Raw genomic sequence first — 27,128 nt, forward strand, 5'->3', positions numbered from 1 at the left:
GTACAAAAATTTTAATTAAAAATTCGTTACAAAAATCATATCCAGCTACAAGTTTTCGATAGGTATTTGAATGTGCGAAAATTATCATTCTCATCTTAGCAGGCATTAGAACATAGAAGGCGTTGTTGATTAAATATGTGTAGTTGAAATCATAGGTATTCAAAAAATGTTTATTCTAAAACCATCACAATACCTGTAATGAACATCATAAGTAGGTAAAAATAAAATTCTGCCTCTGATTTCTGAACGAACCTTCGATCTATATTGCGGATATTAAATAGTAACCTATCTATGCGAAAGAAAAAGTAGGTAAAACGTAATTTTCAAAAAAAATCTAGGTAAACTTTTTTGCAGCTGATTTTCAATTAGCGAATGTGTTTAGCGTGCATAATGCATCGACTAAATTAGTACCTCTCCAAGCATTAGATATGTACGATAAAGAAAATATGTGCTTTCCCACGATCGATCAACTAGACGGTCGGGGTCAATCTATTATCTTAAGCGATGCAACGTTTTGGCCTCTTTTGCTTACCCGCCCATATGTCACGATTTCATCGATGCTAGTATTTTTATGTTTGTTCCCATTGAGAAAACATCTTTTTTCTCCTGTTCCCTTTTAATAAAACTTATTATTATCCATATCATTATGATTGTTTCTGGCTTGTGCCTTGTTGCATTGTTTGATTTTTAATTATTATCTTTTGAACGATTAACAGGTAAAAGACAATGGGTATAATACGAATGAAAACTTAGTTCGAATGATTTCGAAAACCGCAGAAGTGCATAATGTAATCCAAACCGAGCTCACTACTAGCAAAACGTACAGAAATTAAGATACCTTTTGAAAGATTTTTTTTTGAAATTTAGTTCGATACATCTAATGAAAAATTGATGGCAAAAACCAACGTTCACGTTTGCAAGTCAGCAACCTCCTACAGTTTGGAGGAATGTAGGTACATATGTATACAACCTCAGCGAAAATAATCTATCCGCCTATCGGTCATTCATTTGGTGTTTTGTTATTTGTGAACTCGATGCTTCTTAGGGAGGAAAGGAAAATAATACTTTGCCCCAAATTTCCCGTAAAAAAAAAGGTTTAAAACTTTTGATCTAGTCAAGAAATTAATGAAATCATGAAATTGAATGGAGTTGAGAGTTCAATGTTTATTTTAATTGAGTAAAAAAATTAAAAATCGCTTTATAATAGGTACGAGTATAATATACATTATGAGGACTTCACGAGGGAAGGTACAATTTCAGATTGAACTTTCTCAGAAGCAAAGACAAAAAATCATAAGATTTTAAAAATGATTTTGTGAGACTCAAGCTCAAATCACTTGTTGATAAGATGAAAGTTTCAACCAATTTTTGTGTATGAAATTTATAATATTTAATTAGGTAATGATGTACGTAATTGGAAGAATTCTTTCATGACCGTGTTAGTTTTTCATGTATGTAGACGCCCATTTATTTACTTACCTACCCTACATACCTAAATGCTAACATTAACATTGTGAATTGAGTGTGGCGGTTTGATATTATTTGGTATTAAATATTATAACTTGTTTTAGGATCCAAGTGCATTTTTATTTCATAAAGTGTGGGAAATAGAAATTTTGATTCCATGATTCAACTTTTTGTCCACTTTTGCGAGTTCGGGATGACACATCTAAGATTATTATCTCATATAAGTACTTAATAAAATCATGATATTGCTTCATTTGCTTCATTGCTTCACAATTTTTAAAATTTAAATTTAAAATTCGCCCATCGAGTTTACTAAGTGTAAGTATGTTCATTGTTCCTCCTTGATTCAAGTTATGCAACTTTTATCACTCGTGAGTATCAAGTATTGTTCATTTTTGTTTCAAGGCAAATGCAAAGTCGACAAAGACACTTCTTTCATCGTTGAGTAATTTAAAATAGGTAAGTTGATGAATTGGGTTAATTACATTACAGTACAAATTATCTAAAGGATGAATGCAGTAAATTTTTTGAAAAAAATGAAAAATCAATTTGTCGGATAAAAAATGAGAGAAATTTTTTGCGTTCATTTGTATCAACAACACTGTTTCTTATCTGAAAATTTTTGTTGTTTATTTACGTTGCTAAAAAATGGTGATTTTCAGCGATTTTCTCCCTTTGAAAATAATTTTCCGGTGAAAAATCAAGCTCGATTTTATGTAATTTTTTATATTGTTGAAACTGATTTTAACCTTATGAATTTGGAAGTATTCAACAGAGTCAACTGGAAGGTAAATATAACGTTCAACCAGAGCAATACTACAGCCAGATAATTGCTCCGCGACACAAAAATATTACACTTTTCTAAACGTATAAGCTGATATCAGATTTAAATTTGGTGTTCATTATTCGTACACTTTTAGGATTACTTTAACGTTCTTTAGAGCAGTACAGCACATTGCACCATTACCATAAACCATAAATTCCGGTGCTCCATTGGCGTACATTTGTCTATCACTGAATCCATACGTGAAAAATTCCTCTTCGAGAAATAATTAATGTTATCAATTATCATGTTTCAAGGAATCTTATCACTCAAGTGGACGTTACAAGAATAAAAATACATTCGGCGGAATGTATTCAAAATGGACATCATTGACGAATAAACTATACAGCAGAAATTGCTGCGAAAATCTCGAAGATCAAAGTGTTTTGAGCAAGTTTTCATCCGGCATTGGAAAACAAGTTACTATACCCATTGTTCGACAACTCGCTTCAAATCTAGGAATCACTCAATCCGCAGAACCTAGTAAATTAACCACCGAAAAAGATGTATTTTGGTGTATGGAAGTAGGTTACAGATAATCTCGAGTATAAAATAGAATACGTTTCTAGCGTGACAAAACTAAATATCCTATTTTACAGATCATATCTTACGGATTGACGCTACCTTTAACCGAACACGATACAGTTCGAGATTGCGTACATGTTTATTGCGAATGGTTATCTGCTCTGTATCCAACACCGAAAATCAGTGTTCCACTTCCCATCAGCAGAGATCCGAATTTTTTCGCTAGAAAAATAATCGCTCATTTGCTCAATCTTTTCATGCCCAGGAATGGAGAAGGTAAATATTTAATCGTTTGGTATAAATCCGTGGTTAATGTAAAGTTTATTATACATCGATTTGAAAACTTTTTTTCAAGTCTGGGCTTTTATATACTTGGATATCGGTAAGACAGGTAATTGCGACGTATTTATATTTCTTATTCGGAGTCTTCATAATTTTTTCACGATTTTCAGGCAGCGACGTTATCAATAAACAAGCAGTTCTGTGTCACCGAGTGCTTCGTACTTTACAGCAAGTAACACAAGATTCGAAAAATATCGAAAATGATACGTGGCAAACGTTACTTCTGTTTTTATTGACGATTAACGATGCTTTGCTCGCTCCACCAACTATTAAAGGTATCACACTCGTTTCAGATTACCTTAAATTGAAAGTTGGATTTTTACAACTTCGGTGGTTTTTTTTATTCAGATGATGTCGGAGATCAATTATGCGAACGTGTTCTTAGCGTATTACTGGAAATTTGGTTATTAGCTTGCGTAAAATGTTATCCGTCTCCACCTCTTTGGAAAACTCTACGTGAAATGGCCATCAATTGGAGGCATCGAACTGCTTTGATCGAACAATGGAATCGTATCAATTTGATTTTGACTTCTAAAATTCTTGAAATTATGTACGGTCTTTCATTTCCTCAATTGAAAATAGGTAAATGGATGCGGAATATTTTAGTGAATTTTTCGAAACGCAGTTACAAAAATTATTAAATATTTCAGGAGGCGATGAAGATATCCAAGCGACTGTTAACAACATGTGTGAAGAAACCGTAGCTCAAACGTGGTTTCGTGTTCTACATTCCATTGGAAATCCCGTCGATTTATGTCATTCCAATATTATTAGTCAAACTCCTCAATTTCTACAATATGCCATCACCAATGATAATGCTTCCGAACATCCTTGTCTTTCCGTCCTTCCGTTAAATTTTTATAAAGCTATAAAAGGAATCGCTGTGCTGGTTGATGCATTTTTAGGTAATATATAGCGTAATTTTTATCGCAAACGCTTGAATGGTTTTTAAATTTTTAACTCTTTAATTCAGGTGTACCGGTTTCCATTCAGTGGGAGGATTATAACTCATTTTATCAATCTACAACGAGTTTGAGTAATTCGTCATCGAACATACAGGGGGCACCTTTCCCTATCAATGTTTCCAGTGGAGTTGGAGAAATCAATTTACCAACACCTCCTTCGAGACGTCGGCTGGCTAAAAGTTTAAGTGTAACTTCATCAAAAAGTAAATAATCGCTATTAAAAAAATACCTTTTTAAGTATTGAACAGATTTTGAAAACATTCGGGATTTCTTTTAGCGCAACAAAAACCATTCTTGGGATTATCGAGTTCAAAAGTCACGAGTACCGCAACTTCGTCGAATGTCGCTTTAAATTTAACCTCGCAACCTATTTCATCTTCTTCGGCGTCTAGTTTAAATTGTAAGTATTTTCAAAATTCGTTCAATTCGATTCGGTGGATGTAAAAATTATTTCATACGATACAGATATATCTCATTTCAACGCTGGAAGTAGAAATTCGTTATCTCCTCTCCGTCCAAAATGCAACAGTATTTTACATTTATTTGGCGAATGGTTATTCGAAGCTTCGTACAATTTAGAATTTTCTCGTTTCGCAGCAACAAATGTCTCAGGTAAACTATTTGTAATAGAACGTACTCATTCTCGTAAGTGTCGAACGTTTTCGTAAACATCTGTACTAATTTACAGCTACCCCAACTGCTGGACCGAACAGAAGTGGGAACTGGACCACCGTTGCAGATTCTGGAAGTATCAGTAGTGGGAGTATTTCTTCGTTTTTGCTGCGAAAAGGAAGTTCTTCGCAACCGAATTCCCTTACTACTGATTCGAGTGATCCTGATACCGCAGCTACCTCGCAAGCATCCTCTCTGATGCCATCAGTATTTCATTCCTTTTGTGATAAATTTATTTGCGGAAGAGCCGAAGCGGTCGGTACATTGTGCCGGATATTTTGTTCGAAGAAAACTGGCGAAGAAATTTTACCTATTTATTTGTCGAGATTTTATATGATTATTCAACAAAGTTTACGGATGAAAGAAGTAATTTTTATTTGTTGAAAAATAATACGCGATTTAAAAACAAAAGAAATAATACGGATTTTCTTTTAGTTCGGAGAATGCGACGAAGTAATGGCTAGTGTAATGTTGAATTCGGCGGATATTTTTGGACTCGATCTCGATGGCAGTTTACTCCTAGTGCCTTATTTCATCGAAGCTTTAGAAATAGTATTACCTGATAGAAATTTACGATTCAAGTTAGTTCCATGACATGCATTCGTGTGCAATATTTTTTAAAACCTTTTCTCATTCATCTTTTAATTTCAGAACAAATTCAGGAACCTCCAACGAACCATCATCTCTGGTTATGCCCTCATCGACAAACGCTGCAGTTAATACCTCTTCTGCAGTACCTTCCGCGGTACCATCAGCACCAACAACCAATGCTCTAACGAGTGCTATAGTCACTGCCACTGCTACAGCCACGGTTACAGCTCCAATTTCCGCTACGTTTTCCGCTTCTGATAGTATAAATCACGAAACATCTATTTCTTCATCTCATGCCGAAGGCATCAGTCACGATGTACATGGAAACGAGCACGAATACGGTTCAGTTTCCTCGGCACACGTCAGCACAACCGGTGGTAATATTGGATTATCTGGTAATACGACGGTTACATCGATAAATCCGACAGTAAACGCTTCCATCATTGGTGGCACTGCTGGTAATATGAACGTTCCTGCGACAAGTATACCTATGACAACGAATACCAATAACGTTTCGGCCAATTCAGCTTTTTTGCCCCCTTCTTCTTTGATCACAACTACCTCAGTTCCTCTGGTTGAATTACGAAAAGCTTGCATTCATTTATTACTTTCGTTACTTCCTTTACCGCTTCACTTTCAAGTAAATATTAATTTATTTTATAATTTCAACGTAAAGAAAACCGTGTCATAATTCTATGTTTTTTTGTACAGAATCTGCCAATTCGAGAATTTGGTAATACGGCTTATCGAATTTATAGCGTGAGTGGTAGCGGTATCACTTTTGGTTTATTGAAACCGAGATTAGTTAATTTGCTAATCAGCGCTTTACAAGTTGAAAATGATAGTTGTAATGCACATCTATTGTTAGGTAAGAAAAATTGAACATTTTCTCTCAAAATTACTCTAATTTTGTTGTAAAATGATGAATATATCGCAATTCTTATTTTACAGGCGGTTTATTGTTCATTATTCATGACTCGGCCTTATACGAACAGGCAAATATTTCGAGTACATCTCATAACGACCACACATCAGAGTCTGGTGCTAATTTATTGATTTCTGGTTCGTAATTGAAGACTCAATTTGGAAATTTTGTCCCTGCAAAACGAATCTATTCTAATTTTAATCCAACTTATTTCAGATTCTGCTCATTCCCTGTTTGTTCGAGCTATGTATCTGGTTTGCCATCGTCTAATTTCGTCGTGGAAGGCAGATTTGAACATTTCACTCGCAGCTCTGGAATTTTTAACCGGACTTTCTAAATTAAAAATCAAAGACGTTGACATTTTAGAATGTAAACGAGCTGTCAAATGGTTATGTGATTACATCGTGTATCAATGTTGGCGTCCGCCTCAAGCACATTCCAAAGATCTACATTCCAGTATAGTAGCCGCATTTCAGTGCGCCGCTCATTGGCTAATTTCGCATCCTTTATTATTAAAAGATAAGGAATGTTTAGGTATTTTATTGGAAGTCGTGGAATTAGGAATCTCAGGAACTAAATCTCAGGTTCGTGATAAATTCAGCTTTACAATTTTCTCGAGTTTCTGTATTCGTAGATTTGTTTCTTATTTAGGCTAAGCCGAGTGAACCTATTCGTATGAAAGATGAAAAAGAATTGAAACCGGTGTCGATGAGGGTCAGAGATGCTGCTGAAGCTTTGTTAACTGTTATTTTAGAACAGGTGGGTTGTATTGATATTTCAATTTACAATTATTTAGAGGAAAAAAATGAACGAATGTGGGTTTTTCAGGCTGATTTTGGAGTACATTCGATATCGTGTTTATTGAACGAAGCCATACTAATGAAACAATGTACATTGGCGTCAGCAGTATCATCGGCCAGTGATACGGTCGATATTTCGTTCGATCAAGCGATATCTAAATTTCATTATTTTCTTTTCGAAAATAACGTAATGATCGCTTTACTGCAAGAGCCTCTCGGTAATGATCAAGGTTAGTTGACAAATTACCCACAGAAAATGATAATCCGTCGTTACTGGTATTTTACGTGCGAATAATATTACAGATCCTCAGCCTACAATAACATTGTTAATAAGAAATTCGTTTGGTCGACACGCGTGGACTTTGCAATTGAGACATTTACCTCGATACAAGTCGACGGCGAAACAGTATTATAATTCTTTGGGAAGTACGACTGGTAGACCTATTTCGATGGCTGAAACTACATTAGTTCCTGATGTTCATCAGCGTTACTTTCCCGATTCCATTAATAAGATAGAAGCGTACAAAGCGTTAGTATTCGATGATTATTTTATATATTTTTTTCCTTCATTTTCTATTGGATGCTTATATTTATCACAGGGATAAATCAATTCCAACGTTGGAAAACGTAGAAGGTGATTTAAATGATGATAAGCTGGAATCCCTTATAGAACAACAGTACAATTTTGAAAAAGATACCAGTTCAGCCAAAGAATTATTCGAAGAACGAAATCCTCCTTCTACGTGTTACGAATTCTTCACCGCTCGCATGTTCCTTTGTCATCTCGGATTACTTTCAAAATTTCGTGCGAATAATAAAGAAGTAAACGTTTTGTATTCTTAAAAAGCTTCGTTTGACTGGCACTGATTTGTAAATTTTTTTTAATAATTAGATTGAAAGCGGTTCTTTAATCGCTCTGGATAATCGTAAAGAAGGTTTTGCCCAAGCTTTGAAAAATTTGGACACCATAACTCGACGAACTTGCGACACATGTCACGTTTTTTATGTGAAAGCTGGCCAAAAACGTCATCTTGATATTTTGGAAAATTCGGTAATATTTTTCCCTTTTGTTTCGAAAAAAATGTACGTATTTTATGCTTATAGTTTTTCATTTTTTATTTTAATTTCAGATGTCACGAACCAACGTTTCGCAAAATTTTGTTGAAATGCTGTATTCGTTAGGATGGCCCGTTAAAGTAAACCAGCATAATGGTTGGACAGGTCATGTAGCCACAAGTTATAACATGCTGTGTAAGAAATTTTATTCCATGTTTTATTGTTGTAATATCGTGTATTGATCATTTCGAATGATGCGCATTTATTTTAGGTGAAAATGAGGTGATTCGAGATATGAAACGAGATAAAAACGAAACTAAACCAAAAGATATTGAAACAGAAGATGGCACATGCCTATACGATGGAATTGAACGTATTCTATATTGGGCCGATTCGGTATCCGAGATTGCTTTTGTGGTTCCTAGTTTGCGTTTACAATCATTTCCTTTCCACGGTGTTGGTGAGTGCAATCATACAAATCATCAGTTTTTTTAGTATTAAGCCGACTTAAATTTGGCTTTTATGTTTAGGAAATTGGTACGAAAGAAGTGTTAGCATCGGTAACGAGAGCTCGAGCGATAAAACTTCCCATACGCATGTTAACGCTCCACTAGATAAAAGAGCCGTTTCATTAGACGCATCTTCTTCCGATTCTAAAGCTCAGAATGTCTCCAGTGGAACATTTTCCAAGAAGAAAACAAATTTGGTATCCAATGTTATGTTGGTGTGGCTCGAAAGTTTCGAAGATCACGCAAATTTCCCTATTAGTATGTTAAAATTATCAATTTTTGAATCGAACAAGTGCCCATTTTCAGTGAACGAATTAACATAAATTTTGTATTTTCTAGGCGAATTATTACCTTACACAAGCACTGGTATGGAAGGTAACTACAAAGTCGATGTTTTACGCGACTGTTACATTATTTTTTTACACGCGTTGCAAAATGGATTATTAAAAGTGAAGTTGCAAGGTCCAGAAAGCAGGTAAATTTTTTCACGATTTTTTTCACTATTTCCTTCGAACAGAATTTTTGTGAGCTAAATAATTTTTTTGTCTTTAGAATCAATATCGCTACTCCGTTGGTCGATGGTATGATAATAAGCAGACGAACTGCCGGTCAGTTGGTTAGACAGACGGTTTTGAACATATGTAAACGACGAAGACTTGATTGTGATAGGTAATTGTTTCTTTCTTTATTCATCCATTGTACCGCGATCAGAAAATTATTTCGAATTTTGTCCATCATTTAGTTACCAGTTACCTCATGTGCGTAGAAGATTGAAGTTACAAGAAATCAAAAGCAAGTACGAATGTAAAATGAACCCACCTGAATTATTGACCTATTTACTGTCGCATTGTTAATCTTTCTCGTGCTGTCTTTTGTTAATTTTATTCGATAAGTAAATCGAGTCGAAATACGGTGATTCCAGAAACGTGTTGCATTATAAAGTGATACGTTATGTGCTGTGAAAGTAGTGCAATAGTTTGCATTTTGCAATTTTTTTTTAGATAGGTGAACCATTCCCCTCGAGTACACTGAGTTTTTAATATGATTGTTGTTATTTGTTACGTGTTTTGCGAGAAACAGAGATATCTTTTCGGTGTTACAACCATCGACCTTTTAGTTAACCTAGACGACTACTCCAATGCAAACTAAGGCCACTGGTTATGTCGCCAACTCTGTGGATTTCAAATTAGAAACAAACGCATCTGCGCATGTCTCAGGAATTGATGCTTGTGAACAGTAAACGGAAACACCACCAGCACCCCCACTTCCACCCCTAATCCACTAACAACAAAATACACACACACGTTTCCTGAGACATGCGCAGATGCGTTTGTTTCTAATTTGAAATCCACAGAGTTGGCGACATAACCAGTGGGATAATTTTGCGTATGAGTAGCCGTCTAGGTTAACTAAAAGGTCGATGGTTACAACTGAATAGTTCAAAATCTTTTTCAAAATCGAAATTCCTGCATTTTGCCAAAGTTGATGGTTGGCAAAAACACTTTGTAACGAGTGCAATTTGTAAAAAAATTAACATTGTTTCTACAGTTTACATCTTCGTATGTTGGTAGGACATTTGAATTTTAATGCATTGCATTGCATTTAGTAAATGTGAGATTTAATTGTTATTATCAAGTGTTTTATTTTTATTTAAATTTTTCAACTGATGTATTAATTTAAAAATTTGAGTTGAATTACATTGTTTTTAATTACTTACAGTACCTGATTATTTAATATTCGACTGTATCGGAGAAAAATGTTATTTGAAGCGTGATTTTAAGTTTTGCGAAAAATCAATATTTTAAGGAGAATGTTTCTCTGTTCAGTATTTTTGAAGAATGTTGAGCCTAAAATTGGATTTCGATTTCCGGGATTCTTTTTTAAAGGTGTCATGTGAGATGCGACTTATCAAAATGGGTTATACTTAATCTCATTAAAATATCCGCAACGGAGAATTTTTAGTTATGGTGAGTTGGTGACTCGTGTATTTTGTTCGAAATCATTTCTACCATTTCTGTCTATGAGATTACTGATTAACATGGATTTTGTTTTCGAATTATTTAGAAAATGTGATTTGAAAATTTGAATTGTTTCACGATCACGAATCATTTTTATTTTATCGTATCGAATCGCCGAAAAATGAATAATTCATAGCGATCGGCTCCCTAAAAAAAAGTAAAAACTAAAAAGTAGAAAAACTCGATGACGAATCAAAATCCAAACGACAAACGTTCAAATTGGAAAAAAAAATTCAGTCAACTATCCAGTTTTTTCACTACATCCATTCTAAAGCCGCACAATTTACCAGACGCCATTACGGCTGCAACTGTAGCGAAATTTGTTAAAGTAGTGTTTTAAAATGAGTTTGTTACATATTTTATTCGCTTTTTAAAATCATCGAATTTAGCTAATTATAGATTAATTGATTACCTTAATATATAGCAATAACCCGTAACTTCGGTTGAATTAGGACTAGTAAAAATATCGACAATGGCTGACAACCGTAAGTATTCGGCTTTATTATCTCGAGTGTTTGCAATGCATTTATCGTCAATTTAAACTTCATTATGTTATTTTCCTTTTAGAATACGGTTACAGTACAGGTTACCCAGGTTTCGGTGGCCAGCCTGCTGCTCAAAACAATGCCCCCTACGTAAATTACCCGCAATGGAATGCCCAGCCGAATTATAATAACACCACATCAGCACCGTACTCGCAGCCACCGCCGGGTGCACCTCCACAAGGCAAGTATTCTTAATTTCTCGTAATCTCTTGTTACGTTTAATTTAAATCTAACCGTATCGTTTGGTTTTTTTTTCAGCGGCGGGATACCAGTCGTATAACCAGCCTCCACCTTCATTTTCGCAGCAACCTCCTCAAAGCAATTTTACATCATCTCAATACCCGGGTAATAAAGATAACGATAATCAGTACAACAGACCGGCCGGCGGCTACAGCACTAGGCCCGGTTTCGATTCTGGTAACCTTAACTCATTTTCATTGAAGACTATTTAATTAAATCTCTATAATTTTATTCTATCTCAGGAAATGACCGTAATTCTGGCGGCGGTGGTAACCGATCAGGTGGAGGAAATTACAAGTGAGTTGATACATTTTATTATAATTTAAAAGATATTGAAACAAAATGTATCAAATTTCAATCGATCATTTTCGTCCGTCTTGAACGCATTTTAGTATTCGCGCATTCACTTTGCGTTAAATCATGTTCTTTTTTTAAAGCCAATGGTTTCAGTAATGGTATACAATGTTTTCGAGTTTTCATTTAGGTAAATTGAAAATTTTTATTACCCTAGAGTGGTAACGTTCCAGGTAATAATATGTCGTATCATAGACGCATCTAAATCATTCTACGTATGTTAAGGGTAATGTTAAATACTAGTCATTCTAACTACATACAAGTTGTCTAATGAAAAACACACGTTTGGCGGTTTAAAAAACTACAAGTGTTATGTTTACGGTTACGAGAACGAACTCGTCTATTGATTATGCCGATTCTTGTTACGTATTGTTTAAGTTTTATAATTATTGTAGCAGTCTATACAATATCATGTCCTCGGTAACAGATTATTAATTCTTCGTATTCTTCAATACTTGTTGATGTACGAAAGGTAGTGTGTATTTCTCGTGGTATTGTGTAAATTAGGAAGCTCGTATATTATATAGAAATTGTGTTATGATCACTGAATAGGGGTATATTTTTAATCTGCCTTCACTATAGTAATAATTGATGATACTAAGTCTTTATGTAGAACATCGAGCTAGGGGTACTAACAAAGAGTTGATTCAATGTATCGCGAATTGGTTCTCAAATTTTGATCCCTGTCACATTATTTATGTATTACGTGATGACGACAATTTTTTTTTCAATTTTATGTATTGAAAAATCGGTTGTAAAGTCGTTATTATTCAGCATTTCGTTGTGTATGATAATTGATAAGTATAGATTTTTTCATCAATTAGCTGCACGATCTATTTTTTTTGTTTTTTTTTTGTTGTTTAAGAATTAAGGTACTTGAAACGTGTGGTTTGAACGCTCGTTATTATTCATATTGTTCTTGACGTCATATATCTCTTTCGAAGTATAATTTATCAGCTCATTTATTTATGGTAATTATTATGGTTAGTTTAAAATGTGTTTCAGGTACATACGTAGAAAATTGAGAAATTATTCGTGTAGCGTAGAAAATAATGAAATATTTCCCAATGATAAAGGTTATCCTCATTATACTAAGTACAGTACGTTAATGTCCCTTGGAATTGTTTCGATTCCATTTCCTCCACGAAAGTGGGCAGGGGTCTCTAACATTTTTTCATAAATGAAGAATATGAGGTTGCTTCTAAAAGAAAAGGAAACTGTTTTAGTTCAACATTTAGGGCTTAATGATTTCATGAAATATTGGAGTGATTGGCTAAGAAGAGTATTATTTAATCACGTTAGTACCCCCTGCCTTTTTCTGAGGAGAAATAGGATTTTATCCATCTTGAAAGTTGTATTGTGAATGAAACTGATTCCTTTTTCGATAAAGAATCCAGGTAGTTCAATTGAGCACATCTACAATAGGTTAATATGGTAGAAAACTTTCAAGGAACATGTATCATTTGTAACGTTAGTGACCAAGAGTGTAAAATCGGCATAATCTAAGCTTACCTGTGTATAATTTGATTGATATTGTGTAATACTATTTACTTTACCCTTTCAACGTGAGACATTTAGTCATTTGTACGTCGTGACTATGAGAGACTTGGGTTTCATTGCGAATTGAGCGAATACAAGTGCAAACAAATCAGAGACACGAAAACAAACGAATGCCAGAAGTACTGCAGAAATGTTTCTCTACTGATTGCGTATTATTCTTGGTCTGTTCTAGTTCGGGAGCCAGCAGAGGTGGTTATAATAAAGGTAAATGCACCAGGTATTTTAACCTGAGATGTTTATTCATTTTATTACATGTTAAATGGTTTTACGTACAATTATCACTTTTGATTTTCGTCGTTTGATTGAGTAATGTTCACGAATACATATTAGTGGTACAAAGAGTTCGTTTAAGCCTTTAAAAAAAGTCTTGATGGATTATTACGATATATGTATAATATTGGTTGGTAATTTTACATGCGGTATTGGTTTTATTGGTTAGGGTGAGTGTGCGCACTTGTGTGTGTTAATTTCTCTCGTTATGGTACAAATCCCCCTCGTCATAATGTCTTATCGTTTTAGAATTCCTTTCGAGAGTTATTCAGTGTATTAATTTATTGGTACATTACCGTTTTGTCTCTCTCCCGTTATCACAAACCGAGTGTAATTATACAATAATGTATCGTCGATGACTTTGGTATTGGTATCTGGTTCACACTTCACAGTGATCTACATATTGTAGAATAACTACCGGTATACTTGGTATAATTTAGACTGCGCATATTACAATCATCGAACAACGATATCATTCTAGTATTTTGAAAAAAAAATCACACTATCTGAGATCGTCAAATGATCGAACTTCGTACACCTGCAAATGGTACCTAGTAATTAATAATGAAATGAAATGTGTATTGTCGACCATGTTTTTCAAGAGTATCACTGATTATCTCCTGAAGAGGGTCGTTTTTTTGTCTCTCTTCCTCCTCGTATAGTTTTATTTTCTTGGTCGACGGTTAATTATTATAAATACATATTTATAGTATTAAGTAAAGGTATTCGGGTCTACGTGTGTTTTATGCGGTATATTAATACGATAGCGAATAAATGGTACGATCTACGATCGACGATAATACTCCGTTAAGGGTTTATCAAGATTTCGGTGATTTCAAATCCTCGATTAGGTACATCCTGCGTGGATCAGCTTTGTTTTTCCATGTCGCCGTTGAATCGCATGCTTTTTAAGGCTCTCACCTAAATTTAAGCGATATGTTTTTGTGTATACGTAATAATTAACGCTTATAGGTCCTTCAGATACGCGGGGCGGAGATTTGATCGTGCAAGAGGATACCATATTCATATCAGGAATGAATCCGCGGACTTCGGAACAAGAAATTAAAACGCATTTTGGAGCTATTGGACTTATCAAGGTAACATTAGTGGATTTGTGGATGTTAATTATTGATCTGTAGAGTAGTCGACTCGATTCTAATCGTTACGCGTTGTTTTCAGAATGACAAAAAATCGGGGAAACCTAAAATTTGGATGTATATGGACAAAGCTAGCGGACGACCAAAAGGCGAAGCCACTGTGACTTATGACGACTCGCAAACTGCTACATCGGCCATTGATTGGTTCCACGGTACGTTTTTTGAAGACCTTTTGTGGAGAACTCGGATCGAAAAATTCAACAGGTCGAACAAGAAGAATAATAATTCTGACGTTTTTATTCTCCCCACAGGTAAAGAATTCAACGGATGCACCATCAGCGTTCAACTAGCATCGAGACGAGACAACTGGCAAGGTGGTCGCGGAGGAGGCGGAGGAGGAGGTGGTGGTGGTGGTGGCGGAGGTCGCGGCGGCGGCGGCGGCCGTGGTGGCGGTAGAGGCCGAGGTGGCCCTCGCGACGACTACGACGATAACCGCGGCGGTGGTGGCGGATATAACCGAGGCGGCGACGACGATTTCGGTGGTGGTCGTAACGACGGCGGTGGATACAGAAGCGACCGAGGCGGTGATTACGGTGGTCGAAGCGACGGTGGCGGATATCGTGGCGGCGGCGGAGGTCCCGGTGGCGGCGGATTCAAAGGAGGAAACCGTGACGGAGGTGGAGGAGGACGAGGACGTGGGGGCGGCGGTAAAGATACTTTTTTTCCAAGACGAGCGCTGCTTGGTTTACGTCTCGTATACAAAAATCACGATTTTAATCCGTCGAATTTCAATCTGCCGCAGGTTTTGGAGGACGCGAAGGTGATTGGAGATGCCCTAATCCAGATTGCGGTAATACGAATTTCTCTTGGCGTCAACAGTGTAACAGATGTAACGAAGATAAACCAGCCGATGCCGGCGGATCCGGCGGCGGAGATTCCGGTAAATTTTTTCTCCGCCTGTTTTGTTTTGTTGGAAAACATTATTTTTTTCGAAATTATCGACCTAGTTAAGCTTTAAATAAAATAGCAAGTCGCGTCGACGTTATGGAAAACTCGACTTTGGGCGTGTATTTTTCCGAAAATGTCACGCTAGAATTTTTAATTCCATCTTTTATATTCGAATGCGTCATTCTTTCGCCACGAATAAATCAATAAAAACAAAATGTGACATTTATCTACCTTCGGTTGATTATCGGTATAATTTTTTTCACCTGTTATTCTGTTATTTTCACAGACCGCAGAGGCGGTGGCGGCGGTGGCCGTGGAAGAGGTGGCGGATTCGGTGGTGGCAGAGGCGGCGGCGGAGGCCGAGGCGGTGGTCGTGGAAGCAGCAGAGGAGGCGGACCAATGCGAGAGTAAGACATGGTTATATTATGTATTTTTTTGAAAATTCGTCCATATTATTGTAATAAAATTGTTTGAAATTTTTCATTTGCAGAGATTACGGAAACCAGAGAAGTAGACCGTATTGAAAATGTTCCAGGTAACTAATCTAAGTCGAAGTTCTATGTTTCTATGAAGTTTTTGTACATTTTATAAAATTTAATTTAAACGACAACTTTGATGTAATAAAGTCAAATAAGTAAATGTGTATTATGTCGGAATTTTCGGAGTATTTTTTTCGTCATTTCTCTCCGTACCTTGAAGGGATGTAAATGTATGCTTTGGAAGGGGGCAAGGCTTTTCTTTGATTCGCTGGGGTTTCTGTTCAGAGTCTCCTATTTTTTATTCTTTACTACAATTTAAAAAATTTTCAGTCTTGTTCATTAATGGACGAAATTGTGCATTTGTATTTCATTTCACATCGCATTAAACAATCTGTAGTGGGTATTGCATTAAATAAGCGACGTGAATAATAGGTTTTCATTTCGAAAACAATGAATTACTACAAATTGAGCGATCAGTGAATTATCACGAAGTGGAGTGAAAATAATGTTTCTCGTTCCCATCGTCGTGTCAATAACAGTAATGAGCTAATGACGCAGGTTGAGTCACATCACAATTGGAAAACTGCCGATTATGCAATACCTGAGTGAATTTCGAAGGGTACGAAAATCTTGATTGGGAGTGTCCTATTTGTCGAATGATAGAAGGGGGGGGGGGGTGATTGACGTGAAAACCTCGTAATATTTCAATTTACGTAAATCACTCGTAACACGAATAAAACGACGAATCAACTGTAATTTTTAATTTTTCGCACAAAATCCATAGTAACGCAAACTTATGTATAAAGAAAAAAAAAAATCAAGAAAAAGAAAACATTAAAAATCTTATGAAATAACGTAAAAGTTTACAATAATTAATTCTATTCGCTACATAAATTTAATAAATCACTTACACATAGACCTTAGAGGTGTAAAGTAAATAAGCATAGAAACTTTCAAAATTAAAACGCGATAGTATAATTTTTTATCAACAGTAACATCAGCCTATTAATTTCACGACTATCGCTTAGACGCTTACGTTTATAATAAAAACTAAAAATAATTCAAAAAGTTACACATCCAAAAAGTGACTATTTCAAATCGAGACAAGAAACGAGAAAAAAAACAGCTTCGCGGAATGTCTGTCTACTTAATCTCTTCGTTTCTTCTTACTTTGCTGCTGTTGATGTTGTTCCTGAAAAAAAAAAATGAAATGAAAATATAATCACGTTAATTCTCTTGTTTACTCTCTCCCTCCCTCTCTTACAACACACTGTATGACGATAATGAATGTGCGATTAAATTGAAAAAAAAAAGGAAGCGCATCTAGATACGATAAACTCGTTTCGAGATAAAACACGTAATATTTAGGTTATTTTAACTCGTTTGAGTATTATTGCTACTCGATACTCACTTTCTGAATCAATATGATGACGATACGACGGAAAATTCCCAATAGATCGACGAATAAATCAATAGAGTGCGAAATGAAATCCTTATCACCTTGTCGTCGTTTTTCGATGATTAATTGAGTATCGTAGAGTACAAAACCGCACATTAGAGCTAATCCTAAGTATAAGTACGCCTAAAACATGAAACAGTCATTAGGTATCAACGAATTCGGAATACTAATGTGTAACCTAGCAGTCGGAAAATAGTAGGTAGGTATAGGTAATTTACCTGAAACAGTAATTGAGAACCGAAGAAAATGTTGGCGAATGATAATCCGATCAAAACTGTCAAAAAGGTGAGTAAAGTTCCACCCAAATACAGCCATCTGCCTCGTTCAGCCGTCAATGAAGCGATCGAAAAGCAAACGAAAATTGCTGCCGTTGATATGAGAGCGGTTATGATGATACTGGGATTGATGGTGATGGCGTAATCGATCAATGTACCCAAACCCAGACCTATATAAAACAATAATTCATAACGTAAGACAAATTCGTAGAAATAATCCAGCAAAAGTGTACGAATTTGTAACCGAGATACCAACCTGAACAGAAACTGAATCCCAAAAGTAATCCCAGACGTAAATACCTATTTTTGCCATTATCGTGAGTCGATGTTAAACCTAATAGCAAACCTACACCGGCGATGGCTGCGAAGAAACTTGTCGAAGCTAATTGAGTAACCAAGTCGACATAAGCACCAACTCCGGCTGTAACCGTTGATAATGCCAAGCAAGCATATACGTTGGTTAAATGCTGACGAACTGGAGGTTCCCTGAAAACAAGTACATATTTAGTGGATTTTCAGCTCGACAAAACTGCCTAGTGTATGTTGAAGGTTTACTCGTATGCGAAAAATAATTAACTTCTAGAATTATCTAAAAATGAGAAATTCTGTCGTCATATCATTGAACAAATAAGGTAAAATGGTTAATAACTTACAGTCCTCTGTTAAGATCCCGAAAAAAATTTCCAAACGTAGCCATTTCGTGGGTTATTTCCAGTCACTTTCGAGAGATTTAAATGATAATTCGATCACGAAACAAACCAATGTACGATCACAATTAATACTTCGTAATTTAGAACAAATTCTTTCGCTTATTCACTGATAATTATTTCACCATACAATAACATATTCCATCGAACCACAAAATATTTTCCTAAGTTGGCAAAATTTACACGTAAGTTCTTCGCAGCCAAAGAAAAACGTTGATTTCTTCTTTGGAATGAAAATGGCGAGAAAAATATTCCAAGAAAAAAATTTTAAAACAAAAGAACGGCAGTGTTGCCATTTAAATTAATCGAAAAAAACTCAACCAGAAGGAAATCTAAATTCCCTTTGGTCAGCTGGACTTTCCTTTTGAATTAACGTTGTTTTATTTTTCTTTAATTTGTGAGATAAAGTTAATAAAAAATTAAAAGAACTCAAGACTCAAGTACCAGGGAGCTACAGTCATAATTCCATCGAACGGATCGGACGAACATTGAGGAAAACGTAAGTTGCATGCATCACTATTCTTATGAACACCTTGTTATAATTATAAAATAATAAACTTGACCGGAATCAACAAAATATTGCCATTTCACTGAAAGTCATGCTTAAATATGTTCGTCAAAATTGTCAAAAAGTTCTGATTTTTGCCAGTTTTTCTAAAGTTTTCAATTTAAAAAAAAATCAAAGTTATATCAAAAAAGGTCGCGTTTTGGTTTTTAATTTTTATGTCAAAATTTGTCCAAATCCAAAAGTCTCATTTTTTTGTATATTTTTTGGAACTCAAATTTTTTTAAAGATGCCGCCTACAATTTTGAAATGTGCGTTTAGGCTGGTCAATAAATTTCTGAGAATATTTTTTCTAGATCATCTTGAGATCCATTTTGATATTCAAAAAAGTGTAGGTATATTTTGAGCCCAAATATTTTCAAAAACATATCCCCTAGTACCTCGATTTGGTCCTGTTTAATTTTCACCATTCTTTCCATCAGGTTTCTAAAAAAAGGAGAATTCAAAAACCCTAGAAAGATTGTAAAATAAATTGGCTCAAGTTCAGAACGCTTCACATATGTATTAGCCTCTGAAGTTGCATTTTTTTATCCCTCCAGTTAAATGTGCTATTTTCATATTAAATCAACTGTATTTTTTCCCCTGTAGGAACAATCTTATGCCAGTAAAGAATTTCTCACTATGGATTCTCATGCTTTAAGAAACGAGATTTTTCGTCTACTCGTCAATAAAGGTAAACTTTCATTTTTCTGGTGTTTTTTTTAAACAGGGCTCACGATTGAATTTTAATCATTTTTGTTATATTGCAGATTCCATTAATATGGATATCGTGCCATTCAATCCTATTGTAAGAAATTTAGTAAGGCAAACGGTCAATATTCAGTATGGATACACGCAAGTTGATTTAATGAAGTACCTGTTTTGGTTGATCTTGCGGTCTTAAAGATACCTTACCGTAGAAGATTTTCGACCAAATGTTACTGATCTGCAAATCTCACATTCTCGGCCTGGAATCACGGCCAATCTGCATTTAGATTTTAAATTTATTCCAGAGTGTGGCATTCACGTAGCCAGATTAATTGTAGGTATTAGACTAACGCTTCGCTGTACAAAATTAACAACTTTAATAAAATTTTAATTGATTCGCTTTTACAGATGAGAGGGCGGTCGGTAAATATTCAGATTGATAACAGTCAGATCCCAACTGTGTCAAGCTTTAAACAAGATGAAACGACGCGGTTTGAATTCATCTCAAGAATTTTCACCGCCATAAACAACGAATTTGGAACATATATGTAAGTATAACTAGGTATATGCTTATTTAATTTTAAATCCTTTCTCTTCAGCTTATCAACCTCAAGTGCTCAAATTTTGACCCAAAGACGGTGAAAAAAAGTGCAAAATTACGAAAAATAGTTCAAGTATCGAAATGAAATGAAATCGTCTAAAAAATAAAACAAAAATACCTATTGTAAGATTATTCGTAGAAATAACTTGAAAAGTTATCCAAAAATTGATAAATTTCAGCGATCAGTATACGAAAAATTCTATAAAAACCATCCATCAACTTTTTGCGTATTTTGATCATACTTTCTTCAAAAAATGGAATAGTTTGTTACCCATTTCCTCAGTAATCAAAATGATCGGTTGATTTTAGCAGTTTTTATCTGATTTTATTGCTTCATTCTTTTCAGAACTTCTTGAGTTTTTTTTTTAGTAAGTTATTTACGAAAATAATTCATCCTGGGTTGACTGTTTTTTTTTTAAATATCGATTTTTGTTGTTACAGATTAAATAAATTAGATTTAGGTCTATCCGTTATTCCAAGCCGATCCTCATCGCAGCGAAGTTCGGGGGCTAGCACGCCGGGAATGTGTATTTTTAGATTAAAAATGTAAACTAAAGTTTGAGTACTTAGATTAATTCATTGTGATTCTCCATACAAGTTGTGTATGTACTCTGTGATTTACTAGATAGTTTTGCTTAATGAATATTTTATCGATAGTTTAATAACTGTTTTCTTTAATCTTTTTCACTTTCCGCTTTTGATTTATTGTAAAAATAGGAAACACGTATGTACGTTCCCTATTTTTTTTATTTTTTTGTAAAGACTGAATTATGTAAGTATTGTTTAAATATAGTATTTGTTTTTTAAAAAAGTTTCGGTCGATTTTTTAAAATGTTGATGAATTTATAAATTCAAATGAGAAATGAAAAAAAAAAAAATTGTTCGAACTTGAGTGTTAATCTGAAATAAGTTTCGGAAGCTCGAAGTTGAATCATAATTATTTACGGCAAACTGAGTAGGCAACTTATTTCACATGTTTTTATAATAGATTTTTAAAAGGGATGACTGGACCCGAAGTGCCAAGAAGAAGGCTGTTAACCCTTGGTCAACCCAATTAAGTTTAGGGTCACGATCAAGGTTGGGTTTTGGGCAACAATTCATAAAAATTAAATTCAAGCTTTCAGTGTTGGGTTTGACTGTTGAGTTTAGTGCCAGTTCAGGTCAGGGTCAAATTATCTCCTGATTTCAAAGTATTTTAGGTAATATGCTGCGATGACCAGTTTTGAACTAATTTCGAGTAAAATTTTTTTGGTCAATTTTTCAAAAAAAAAAAAAAAAACACTTTTTGACAAAATAAAAGTTGAAGGTTTGGGGCTTGAAAAGTTTAGTGCAGTTTTTTTTGGGGTTGAAATGTGAAAAATAAACGAGTTTAAAAGGTTTTGGTTTTTGATATGATTGTGAAAGGTCATGAATACAATTTGGTTGTCATCGAGATTACTTTTATCGATTTAAATATTCTAATTTTCCAAAAACTCGTGTTTTTTGACTCCTCCAGAACAATTTTAAAGTCGTGTAGAAAATTGAAAAATCGCCGAATGCTCCAAAATGGTCTAAAACTAGTAGTTTTTGATGTGTGGGAGTTGAATTAATACAATTATTCACATTGCTCACAGAAATTTACATTTCACGGATAAATTTTAAAATCGCTGTTATAATAGCCTTTTCGAATTTTTTTAAATATTCAAAAATTCGTTTAAAATCCAAAAGTGAACTTGAGAACCTGAAAATTTTGGTTACGGAGTTTTTTAGGTATAGGTACTTACTACATAAAACTATTGAAATCCGTTTGAAAAAATGCGGAGAAAATTTTTGGGTAAAAATGTGGGAGGGGAAGGAAAGGTGCGATGAAATGGTGGGGGGGGGGGTAAAGTCTTCAAATTAGTTGAGAGATCTCGGTACACCTGGATCAAGCTCCTTTATAAAATCAAATTTGTAAAAGTTCCTACTTGCACTCTCAAGGTAAAAAAAAACACAACGTCAACAAAGAAATAAAAAAAAAATCACGTAAATTCGCAAACGTTTTAATAATTTTAAAAGTTTCAGTAATACTGAGTACATCATATACAATGTTTTAAATTTTACAAACAGAGAATACCTTTGATCATTTCTACTTAATTTTAACGTTTGGTTTTTTTAAAAACTAAAACGTGTATATCAGCACATTTTTCTCCATTTTAGAACAAAATTTCGATGGGTTTAGAAATTTTACAATAAAATGTGCGTGAACAAAATATATCTACAACAAAACGCAAGTATATAAAAGCAATTTCTCGCGTACTTTTCACAGAAAACCTTCGCATCCCGAACAATTCAAAATGTATCACAAAATGATCACTGACAAGCCATTTCAATAACATCAAAAATAATAATTTGAGCTAGCAAAAATACAACGACCTTGAATTGATGTTTCCATCATAATGAATTCATCAAATGGCAGTCAAGCTTAACAATAATCTAGATGAAAAGTGAAAATAAAAACTCTAGGTTTTAAAATCGAGAAAAAAAAATTAAACTATGTAATGAGGTATCATGGTTAAAATTATTGAGAATTTAAACTCATAACCAAATCACCTTAATTTCAGCAATTTAAAGATATGGAACAATATGGTACTTTTCAAGACGAGAGAATAATTCAATTAACTATTTCACCATTACATCTATTACAATTCATAATAAAGTGGTAAAACAAAAAACCTTATCTCTAACATCGAAAGATGACACGTACAGAAACAGTATCACTTTTATAAAATAGCGAAACGTCAATAAAGTTTGAAATTTCACGCATATTTATACGGGTCTACTCGATGGAATATTTCCTAATATCTAAAATAAAATAGTGATCGGAAATCGAAACTCATGTCGAACAGGTAATCAGATAGGTACCTATATTTATACTTAAAACACCGGTATTTTGAAAAGGAAAAAGAATGATAATCGTTGATTTTGGTGAAATATACAGATACTGATACGCAAATCCACGACTAATATTTCATCGCGCACTTTTTTCAGATTTCAAAAACTTGGCGAGAAATAAAGCTAGTAACGCGATCATGGTGACGCTAACTCCTGCTTTAACGCTGACACCGCTTCTCCATAGGCTGATCATTTCGTAACCACCGATCAGTCCTAAACTGTGCCTGATAACAGAAAAACAAAACCGTTTATAAAATTGCATCGTTCGTCGTTAGTCGAGCAGTAGACGTAAAAATTCGTATGTACAATACTGACGGGAACGCAGCCATTGTAGCGAGTTTGACGAATAAATCTTTCTTTGGTCTAATACTAGAGAATTCAATCGGTGCAGGGAGATTGTTTTCTTTACAAAATGTTTCAGGTTGTATGAAGTAATCTTGACGAACAGTTCCGAGGTCAATTTTATTCGCGACGATTAAAACTGGTATATTGCTGCCACTGAAGTATTTCTGTAAAAACGAATGAAAAATTACGATGATTTTTATTGGTGATACGATTTCGGAGTTTTAAAGTTTGTTGATTTCCACTGACCAGAAAAACTTTGGCGACGTATTCGAACGATTTCGTGTGACTAGAATCGTACACCAAGCAAGCGACATCACAGTTAACATCACTAGGCATCAATGGTTCCGTGCTATTTCTTATATCTATATTCTTGAGGATTAAATACTTCTCTTGGCAATAAACGTTGACAATATTGGTGGTACCATGATGATGTAAATTGGCTGCTAGTTCGACGTTTTCCTTCTGTAAGAATATTGAAACTTACAAAAAAAAACGTAAATCGTGAAAATTTACTAAATTGAGGGCAAATGTACCTTCAAAGTGTGACCTATGTGTGTCTGGCATAGGCTCGACTTCCCACTGCCTTTCTCGCCGATTATATGGCAAACGTAAACATTTCTTAAAGATTGTTTTTTAAGAATGTCGGATTTTTTATCGCGAGTAACTAGAGAAATAAAAACAGTGCACTCGAGTTAGTCAATGACGTGATTGTTTGTATTGAAAAAATTATTAGAGCGGTATTTACGAGAGCAGAATAAATATGTATTACCTTGAACAGCTGTGCATTGGTTTTCGTAATCAGTTATAGGGTATCCGAAATACGCCAGGTATTCCAAGGTGGTGGCGTAGTCAAATAAGGTCGTATAAGACCAAAAGCAAAACCATCCTTCTTGAGTGATCCAACCCTGCGAATCGTCACACATTGTGATTTCAAATAAACAAAATTACAACTAGGAAAATTCGATGGAATACCTTCGAGTTTGTGGAGACCATGTTTGATATACAAGAATTGAACGCAGGGGTTGGGCAAACGGAGAAAATAGCTTCTACTTCTTTCGGACAAAGTGCTCCATCTTTGTCTTTATCGTATCGTTCGAATAAACTTGATAAAAATTGATATCCTTTATGAGAAAGTTCTACTGAGCATCCATTGGGTACGGTTAGTCTGTGCGAATAAAAAATTAATTTATTGGAGATGAATATGAAAGTCTTACTAATTGTTTATTAGACAAATACTAACTTTGGGTATAAATATTCTTTCGATATATCGAGATTCTCTTGATAACCGAATCTTCTCAATACCGCCCATGTGGTCTGGCTTCTTCCTCTTTGCATAAATAAATTATGCAAAAATAAGAACCCTGAAATTTCAACGTATTATAAAATTTTCGAAACGTTGAAAACTTTCCTGAATATTTGACATGTATTTACCAGCTAGAGTGATCATGTTATTCGATGAAATACCACCGTTGATATTTTTACTGATTATAGTTTTTATATCTTGCATCGCTTCCTTCCTCAATGGTGTATCAAAACAACGTTTTTGGAACAAATTCAATTCTTTATCGCTCAATAAACCATCGTTGTCAAAATCACAAATCTAAAACGAAAAAATTGTTAAAATATGACCCGAAATAGAAAAAATTAATGTCTGATTCACTCATTTACCTTGAAAATGCGAGTAAGAGCTTTCACGCAGCCTTCAGTCAGCTAAACAGAAAAAAATAATAAAATGAGAAATTAAAATTAACATTCGGTACTTACAACAGCTATAGCCAATTCTAACCTCTTGTTTGTCAGTAATGTATATGGGTGCAGTAGGGTGTAAAACAGCATTCTGCGCGAAATAAAACACTTCGCTTATATTCACCAAAGTTTTAGCAGAACACTGAAAAATTAACGTTGAATAATAATTAATGATTCTATATTTCAAATTCAAAATGATCTCAATTCCAACAAAAGAAAATCTTACCTCGATAAAACTTTCAATTTCCGGATATTCGTCCATGATGGATCCAGCCAACTAAGGAAACAAGAAACATCGAAGAATTCGATTTAAGATGTTACTCTATAAACCGTATAGAATACTGACAGACGAATATACCTCGTATGTGGAGTCGTTAATTAGATCCACCTTATTACCCACTAAAACAATAGGGCAATGAGGCTCCGGGGTACTTTTTCTGATCAAAGGCAACCAGTAAGAAGATACATTGCTCAAAGATTCCTGATTTATAACCGAATACACGACACAGATGACATGAGCACGCTGAATCTCTTCGGTCAAAACTTCTTCAGTTTGTTCGGTTTCTATGAAAAATGCAAACGTGATAATAATTTTGATTCGTATAAAAACTAATTCAGAGTGATCGAAATATTTACCGGAGTAATCAACAATATGAGTTGGGACTAATTCGGGAGTAACGTCAGCAGGAATTGTAATTTCTTCAGCTTTAGAAGGCACATCTTCGGGGAATTCTTCACTCACCAGTGATAATATAATCGAAGTTTTACCAACACCTTTGTCACCGACCAGCAGGATTCGAACGTTTCGACGGCAGCTCGTTCTAACCATCTTTGCGACGAATTTTTCGACTGAAACAACTTGAATAAACAAATATTCGGTAACGTGAGTAGTTGAGAAATGAAAAATTGAAATTTAGAACACTCGGATATTGATTATGGATAATGGTCGAAGTAATACAACAATCGTAGATTATTTTCTACTTTTAAGTAAACTTTAGAAGAGGAATTCGTTATTGATTGGGAACAAATTTAAAAACTCGAAAAACACTGAATATTCTTGCTTCTTTAGTCAAATTTTTAAAATTATCATTCGAATTTCAGGCAGTAATCTAATGTCTTACTCAATCTTAGAGAATACTTACGTGTTTGGTTATGAGGATGAACTACCGAGTAGAACTACAGCTAATTACTCTACGTGTTTATTTAGACATTTTAGTTAATTTCTCACGGTGGAAATACCGTTGCAAACTACATTTATTTTAAACTTGATCAATTAATTAATTCTCAGGCAATAATTTTATGAATTGTTGATGATAAGAAAAAGAAATTTCAAGTCACAGAAAACAAGGATTTTATTTTATTTATTTTGAAAGCTTCATTTTCACGGTGAGGTGCGTATAGGGAATTATCAATGTTATTTTTCACCTGATGAGCCTAAATTTCATGGTGAGGTGAAACATGAAATTAAATAAAATTGAAAAATGAAAATTCAACGGCAAAAATTTGGGATTCGGATTCGATAAGGAAGGATAATCAAGTATTCAAAGTACTCATTCTAAAAAAGTGAAAATTAAGAGGATTTCTGACCTATTAGGAATATTCTGTTTCAAAAAAGATAGCTCTGAAAGTGAAGCTGAAGCATGA

General features: G+C 34.6%; 4 protein-coding genes and 1 long non-coding RNA gene across 13 annotated transcripts; 3 read left to right on the plus strand and 2 right to left on the minus strand.

Annotated features, from left to right (window-relative positions):
- Window positions 1-2,094: 2,094 nt before the first annotated feature.
- On the plus strand, window positions 2,095-10,389 carry LOC135831118 (ral GTPase-activating protein subunit beta). 3 transcript variants are annotated; one of them, XM_065343382.1, is made up of 27 exons: window positions 2,095-2,255; window positions 2,548-2,814; window positions 2,890-3,091; window positions 3,171-3,197; window positions 3,268-3,432; window positions 3,506-3,739; window positions 3,808-4,062; window positions 4,131-4,325; window positions 4,400-4,522; window positions 4,588-4,734; window positions 4,811-5,160; window positions 5,230-5,375; window positions 5,446-6,025; window positions 6,097-6,253; window positions 6,337-6,447; window positions 6,527-6,894; window positions 6,962-7,069; window positions 7,139-7,340; window positions 7,414-7,639; window positions 7,710-7,932; window positions 8,003-8,161; window positions 8,241-8,361; window positions 8,438-8,626; window positions 8,697-8,933; window positions 9,015-9,150; window positions 9,228-9,344; window positions 9,418-10,389. In XM_065343382.1, exons 1-27 carry the CDS (start codon window positions 2,220-2,222, stop codon window positions 9,527-9,529), a joined length of 5,193 nt encoding a protein of 1,730 aa, XP_065199454.1. In that variant the 5' UTR covers window positions 2,095-2,219; the 3' UTR covers window positions 9,530-10,389. The 3 variants fall into 3 exon arrangements, with proteins under 3 accessions (XP_065199454.1, XP_065199452.1, XP_065199453.1); XM_065343380.1 differs by having other exon boundaries at window positions 6,962-7,340; XM_065343381.1 differs by lacking the exon at window positions 3,171-3,197 and having other exon boundaries at window positions 6,962-7,340.
- A 571-nt stretch (window positions 10,390-10,960) lies between these two features.
- LOC135831119 (RNA-binding protein cabeza-like) lies at window positions 10,961-16,363 on the plus strand. Of its 6 annotated transcripts, none has more exons than XM_065343384.1 (11): window positions 10,961-11,178; window positions 11,261-11,419; window positions 11,497-11,655; window positions 11,721-11,775; window positions 13,565-13,596; window positions 14,644-14,759; window positions 14,842-14,971; window positions 15,071-15,466; window positions 15,562-15,699; window positions 15,994-16,114; window positions 16,198-16,363. In XM_065343384.1, exons 1-11 carry the CDS (start codon window positions 11,166-11,168, stop codon window positions 16,229-16,231), a joined length of 1,353 nt encoding a protein of 450 aa, XP_065199456.1. In that variant the 5' UTR covers window positions 10,961-11,165; the 3' UTR covers window positions 16,232-16,363. The 6 variants fall into 6 exon arrangements, with proteins under 6 accessions (XP_065199456.1, XP_065199455.1, XP_065199458.1 ...); XM_065343383.1 differs by having other exon boundaries at window positions 10,962-11,178; window positions 14,635-14,759; XM_065343386.1 differs by having other exon boundaries at window positions 10,962-11,178; window positions 11,497-11,583.
- A 569-nt stretch (window positions 16,364-16,932) lies between these two features.
- BI-1 (Bax Inhibitor-1) lies at window positions 16,933-18,772 on the minus strand. Its single transcript, XM_065343389.1, has 5 exons — window positions 18,574-18,772; window positions 18,177-18,406; window positions 17,864-18,090; window positions 17,598-17,768; window positions 16,933-17,378 (listed from the first exon to the last, which is right to left on the minus strand). The coding sequence occupies exons 1-5, from the start codon at window positions 18,615-18,617 to the stop codon at window positions 17,334-17,336; spliced, it is 717 nt and encodes a 238-aa protein (XP_065199461.1). The 5' UTR covers window positions 18,618-18,772; the 3' UTR covers window positions 16,933-17,333.
- Window positions 18,773-18,885: 113 nt separating this feature from the next.
- LOC135831122 (uncharacterized) lies at window positions 18,886-21,282 on the plus strand. The gene is made up of 5 exons (XR_010556153.1): window positions 18,886-19,126; window positions 19,781-19,865; window positions 19,942-20,213; window positions 20,288-20,427; window positions 20,922-21,282. It is a non-coding gene; the product is annotated as an uncharacterized LOC135831122 (long non-coding RNA).
- A 1,203-nt stretch (window positions 21,283-22,485) lies between these two features.
- Window positions 22,486-26,818, minus strand: Miro (mitochondrial Rho GTPase). Of its 2 annotated transcripts, none has more exons than XM_065343391.1 (14): window positions 26,627-26,818; window positions 26,121-26,342; window positions 25,843-26,048; window positions 25,711-25,761; window positions 25,525-25,626; window positions 25,407-25,448; window positions 25,170-25,338; window positions 24,979-25,099; window positions 24,711-24,903; window positions 24,508-24,643; window positions 24,272-24,402; window positions 23,985-24,200; window positions 23,709-23,902; window positions 22,486-23,617 (listed from the first exon to the last, which is right to left on the minus strand). In XM_065343391.1, exons 2-14 carry the CDS (start codon window positions 26,311-26,313, stop codon window positions 23,470-23,472), a joined length of 1,902 nt encoding a protein of 633 aa, XP_065199463.1. In that variant the 5' UTR covers window positions 26,314-26,342; window positions 26,627-26,818; the 3' UTR covers window positions 22,486-23,469. The 2 variants fall into 2 exon arrangements, with proteins under 2 accessions (XP_065199463.1, XP_065199462.1); XM_065343390.1 differs by having other exon boundaries at window positions 23,700-23,902.
- Window positions 26,819-27,128: the final 310 nt, after the last annotated feature.

The sequence above is a fragment of the Planococcus citri genome, chromosome 1, assembly GCF_950023065.1.
Source record: "Planococcus citri chromosome 1, ihPlaCitr1.1, whole genome shotgun sequence".
Lineage (NCBI taxonomy): Eukaryota > Metazoa > Arthropoda > Insecta > Hemiptera > Pseudococcidae > Planococcus > Planococcus citri.

Excerpts from the sequence above, each read along its gene's own strand:
- LOC135831118 (XM_065343380.1), top strand. The coding sequence starts at position 2,220 with ATGAATTTGGAAGTATTCAACAGAGTCAACTGGAAG. Across the intron at positions 4,063-4,130 it reads GCTGGTTGATGCATTTTTAG|GTGTACCGGTTTCCATTCAG; the intron begins GTAATATATAGC and ends TCTTTAATTCAG. Across the intron at positions 8,934-9,014 it reads TCACGCAAATTTCCCTATTA|GCGAATTATTACCTTACACA; the intron begins GTATGTTAAAAT and ends TGTATTTTCTAG.
- LOC135831119 (XM_065343383.1), top strand. Across the intron at positions 11,420-11,496 it reads GCCGGGTGCACCTCCACAAG|CGGCGGGATACCAGTCGTAT; the intron begins GCAAGTATTCTT and ends TTTTTTTTTCAG. Across the intron at positions 11,776-13,564 it reads TCAGGTGGAGGAAATTACAA|TTCGGGAGCCAGCAGAGGTG; the intron begins GTGAGTTGATAC and ends GGTCTGTTCTAG.
- BI-1 (XM_065343389.1), bottom strand. The coding sequence starts at position 18,617 with ATGGCTACGTTTGGAAATTTTTTTCGGGATCTTAACAGAGGACT. Across the intron at positions 18,407-18,573 it reads CGGGATCTTAACAGAGGACT|GGAACCTCCAGTTCGTCAGC; the intron begins GTAAGTTATTAA and ends ACTTGTTTTCAG. Across the intron at positions 17,379-17,597 it reads TCATCATATTGATTCAGAAA|GAACAACATCAACAGCAGCA; the intron begins GTGAGTATCGAG and ends TTTTTTTTTCAG.
- Miro (XM_065343390.1), bottom strand. The coding sequence starts at position 26,313 with ATGGTTAGAACGAGCTGCCGTCGAAACGTTCGAATCCTGCTGGTCGGT. Across the intron at positions 25,339-25,406 it reads CTCTTACTCGCATTTTCAAG|ATTTGTGATTTTGACAACGA; the intron begins GTAAATGAGTGA and ends TTTTCGTTTTAG. Across the intron at positions 24,904-24,978 it reads AAAGAATATTTATACCCAAA|ACTAACCGTACCCAATGGAT; the intron begins GTTAGTATTTGT and ends TTATTCGCACAG.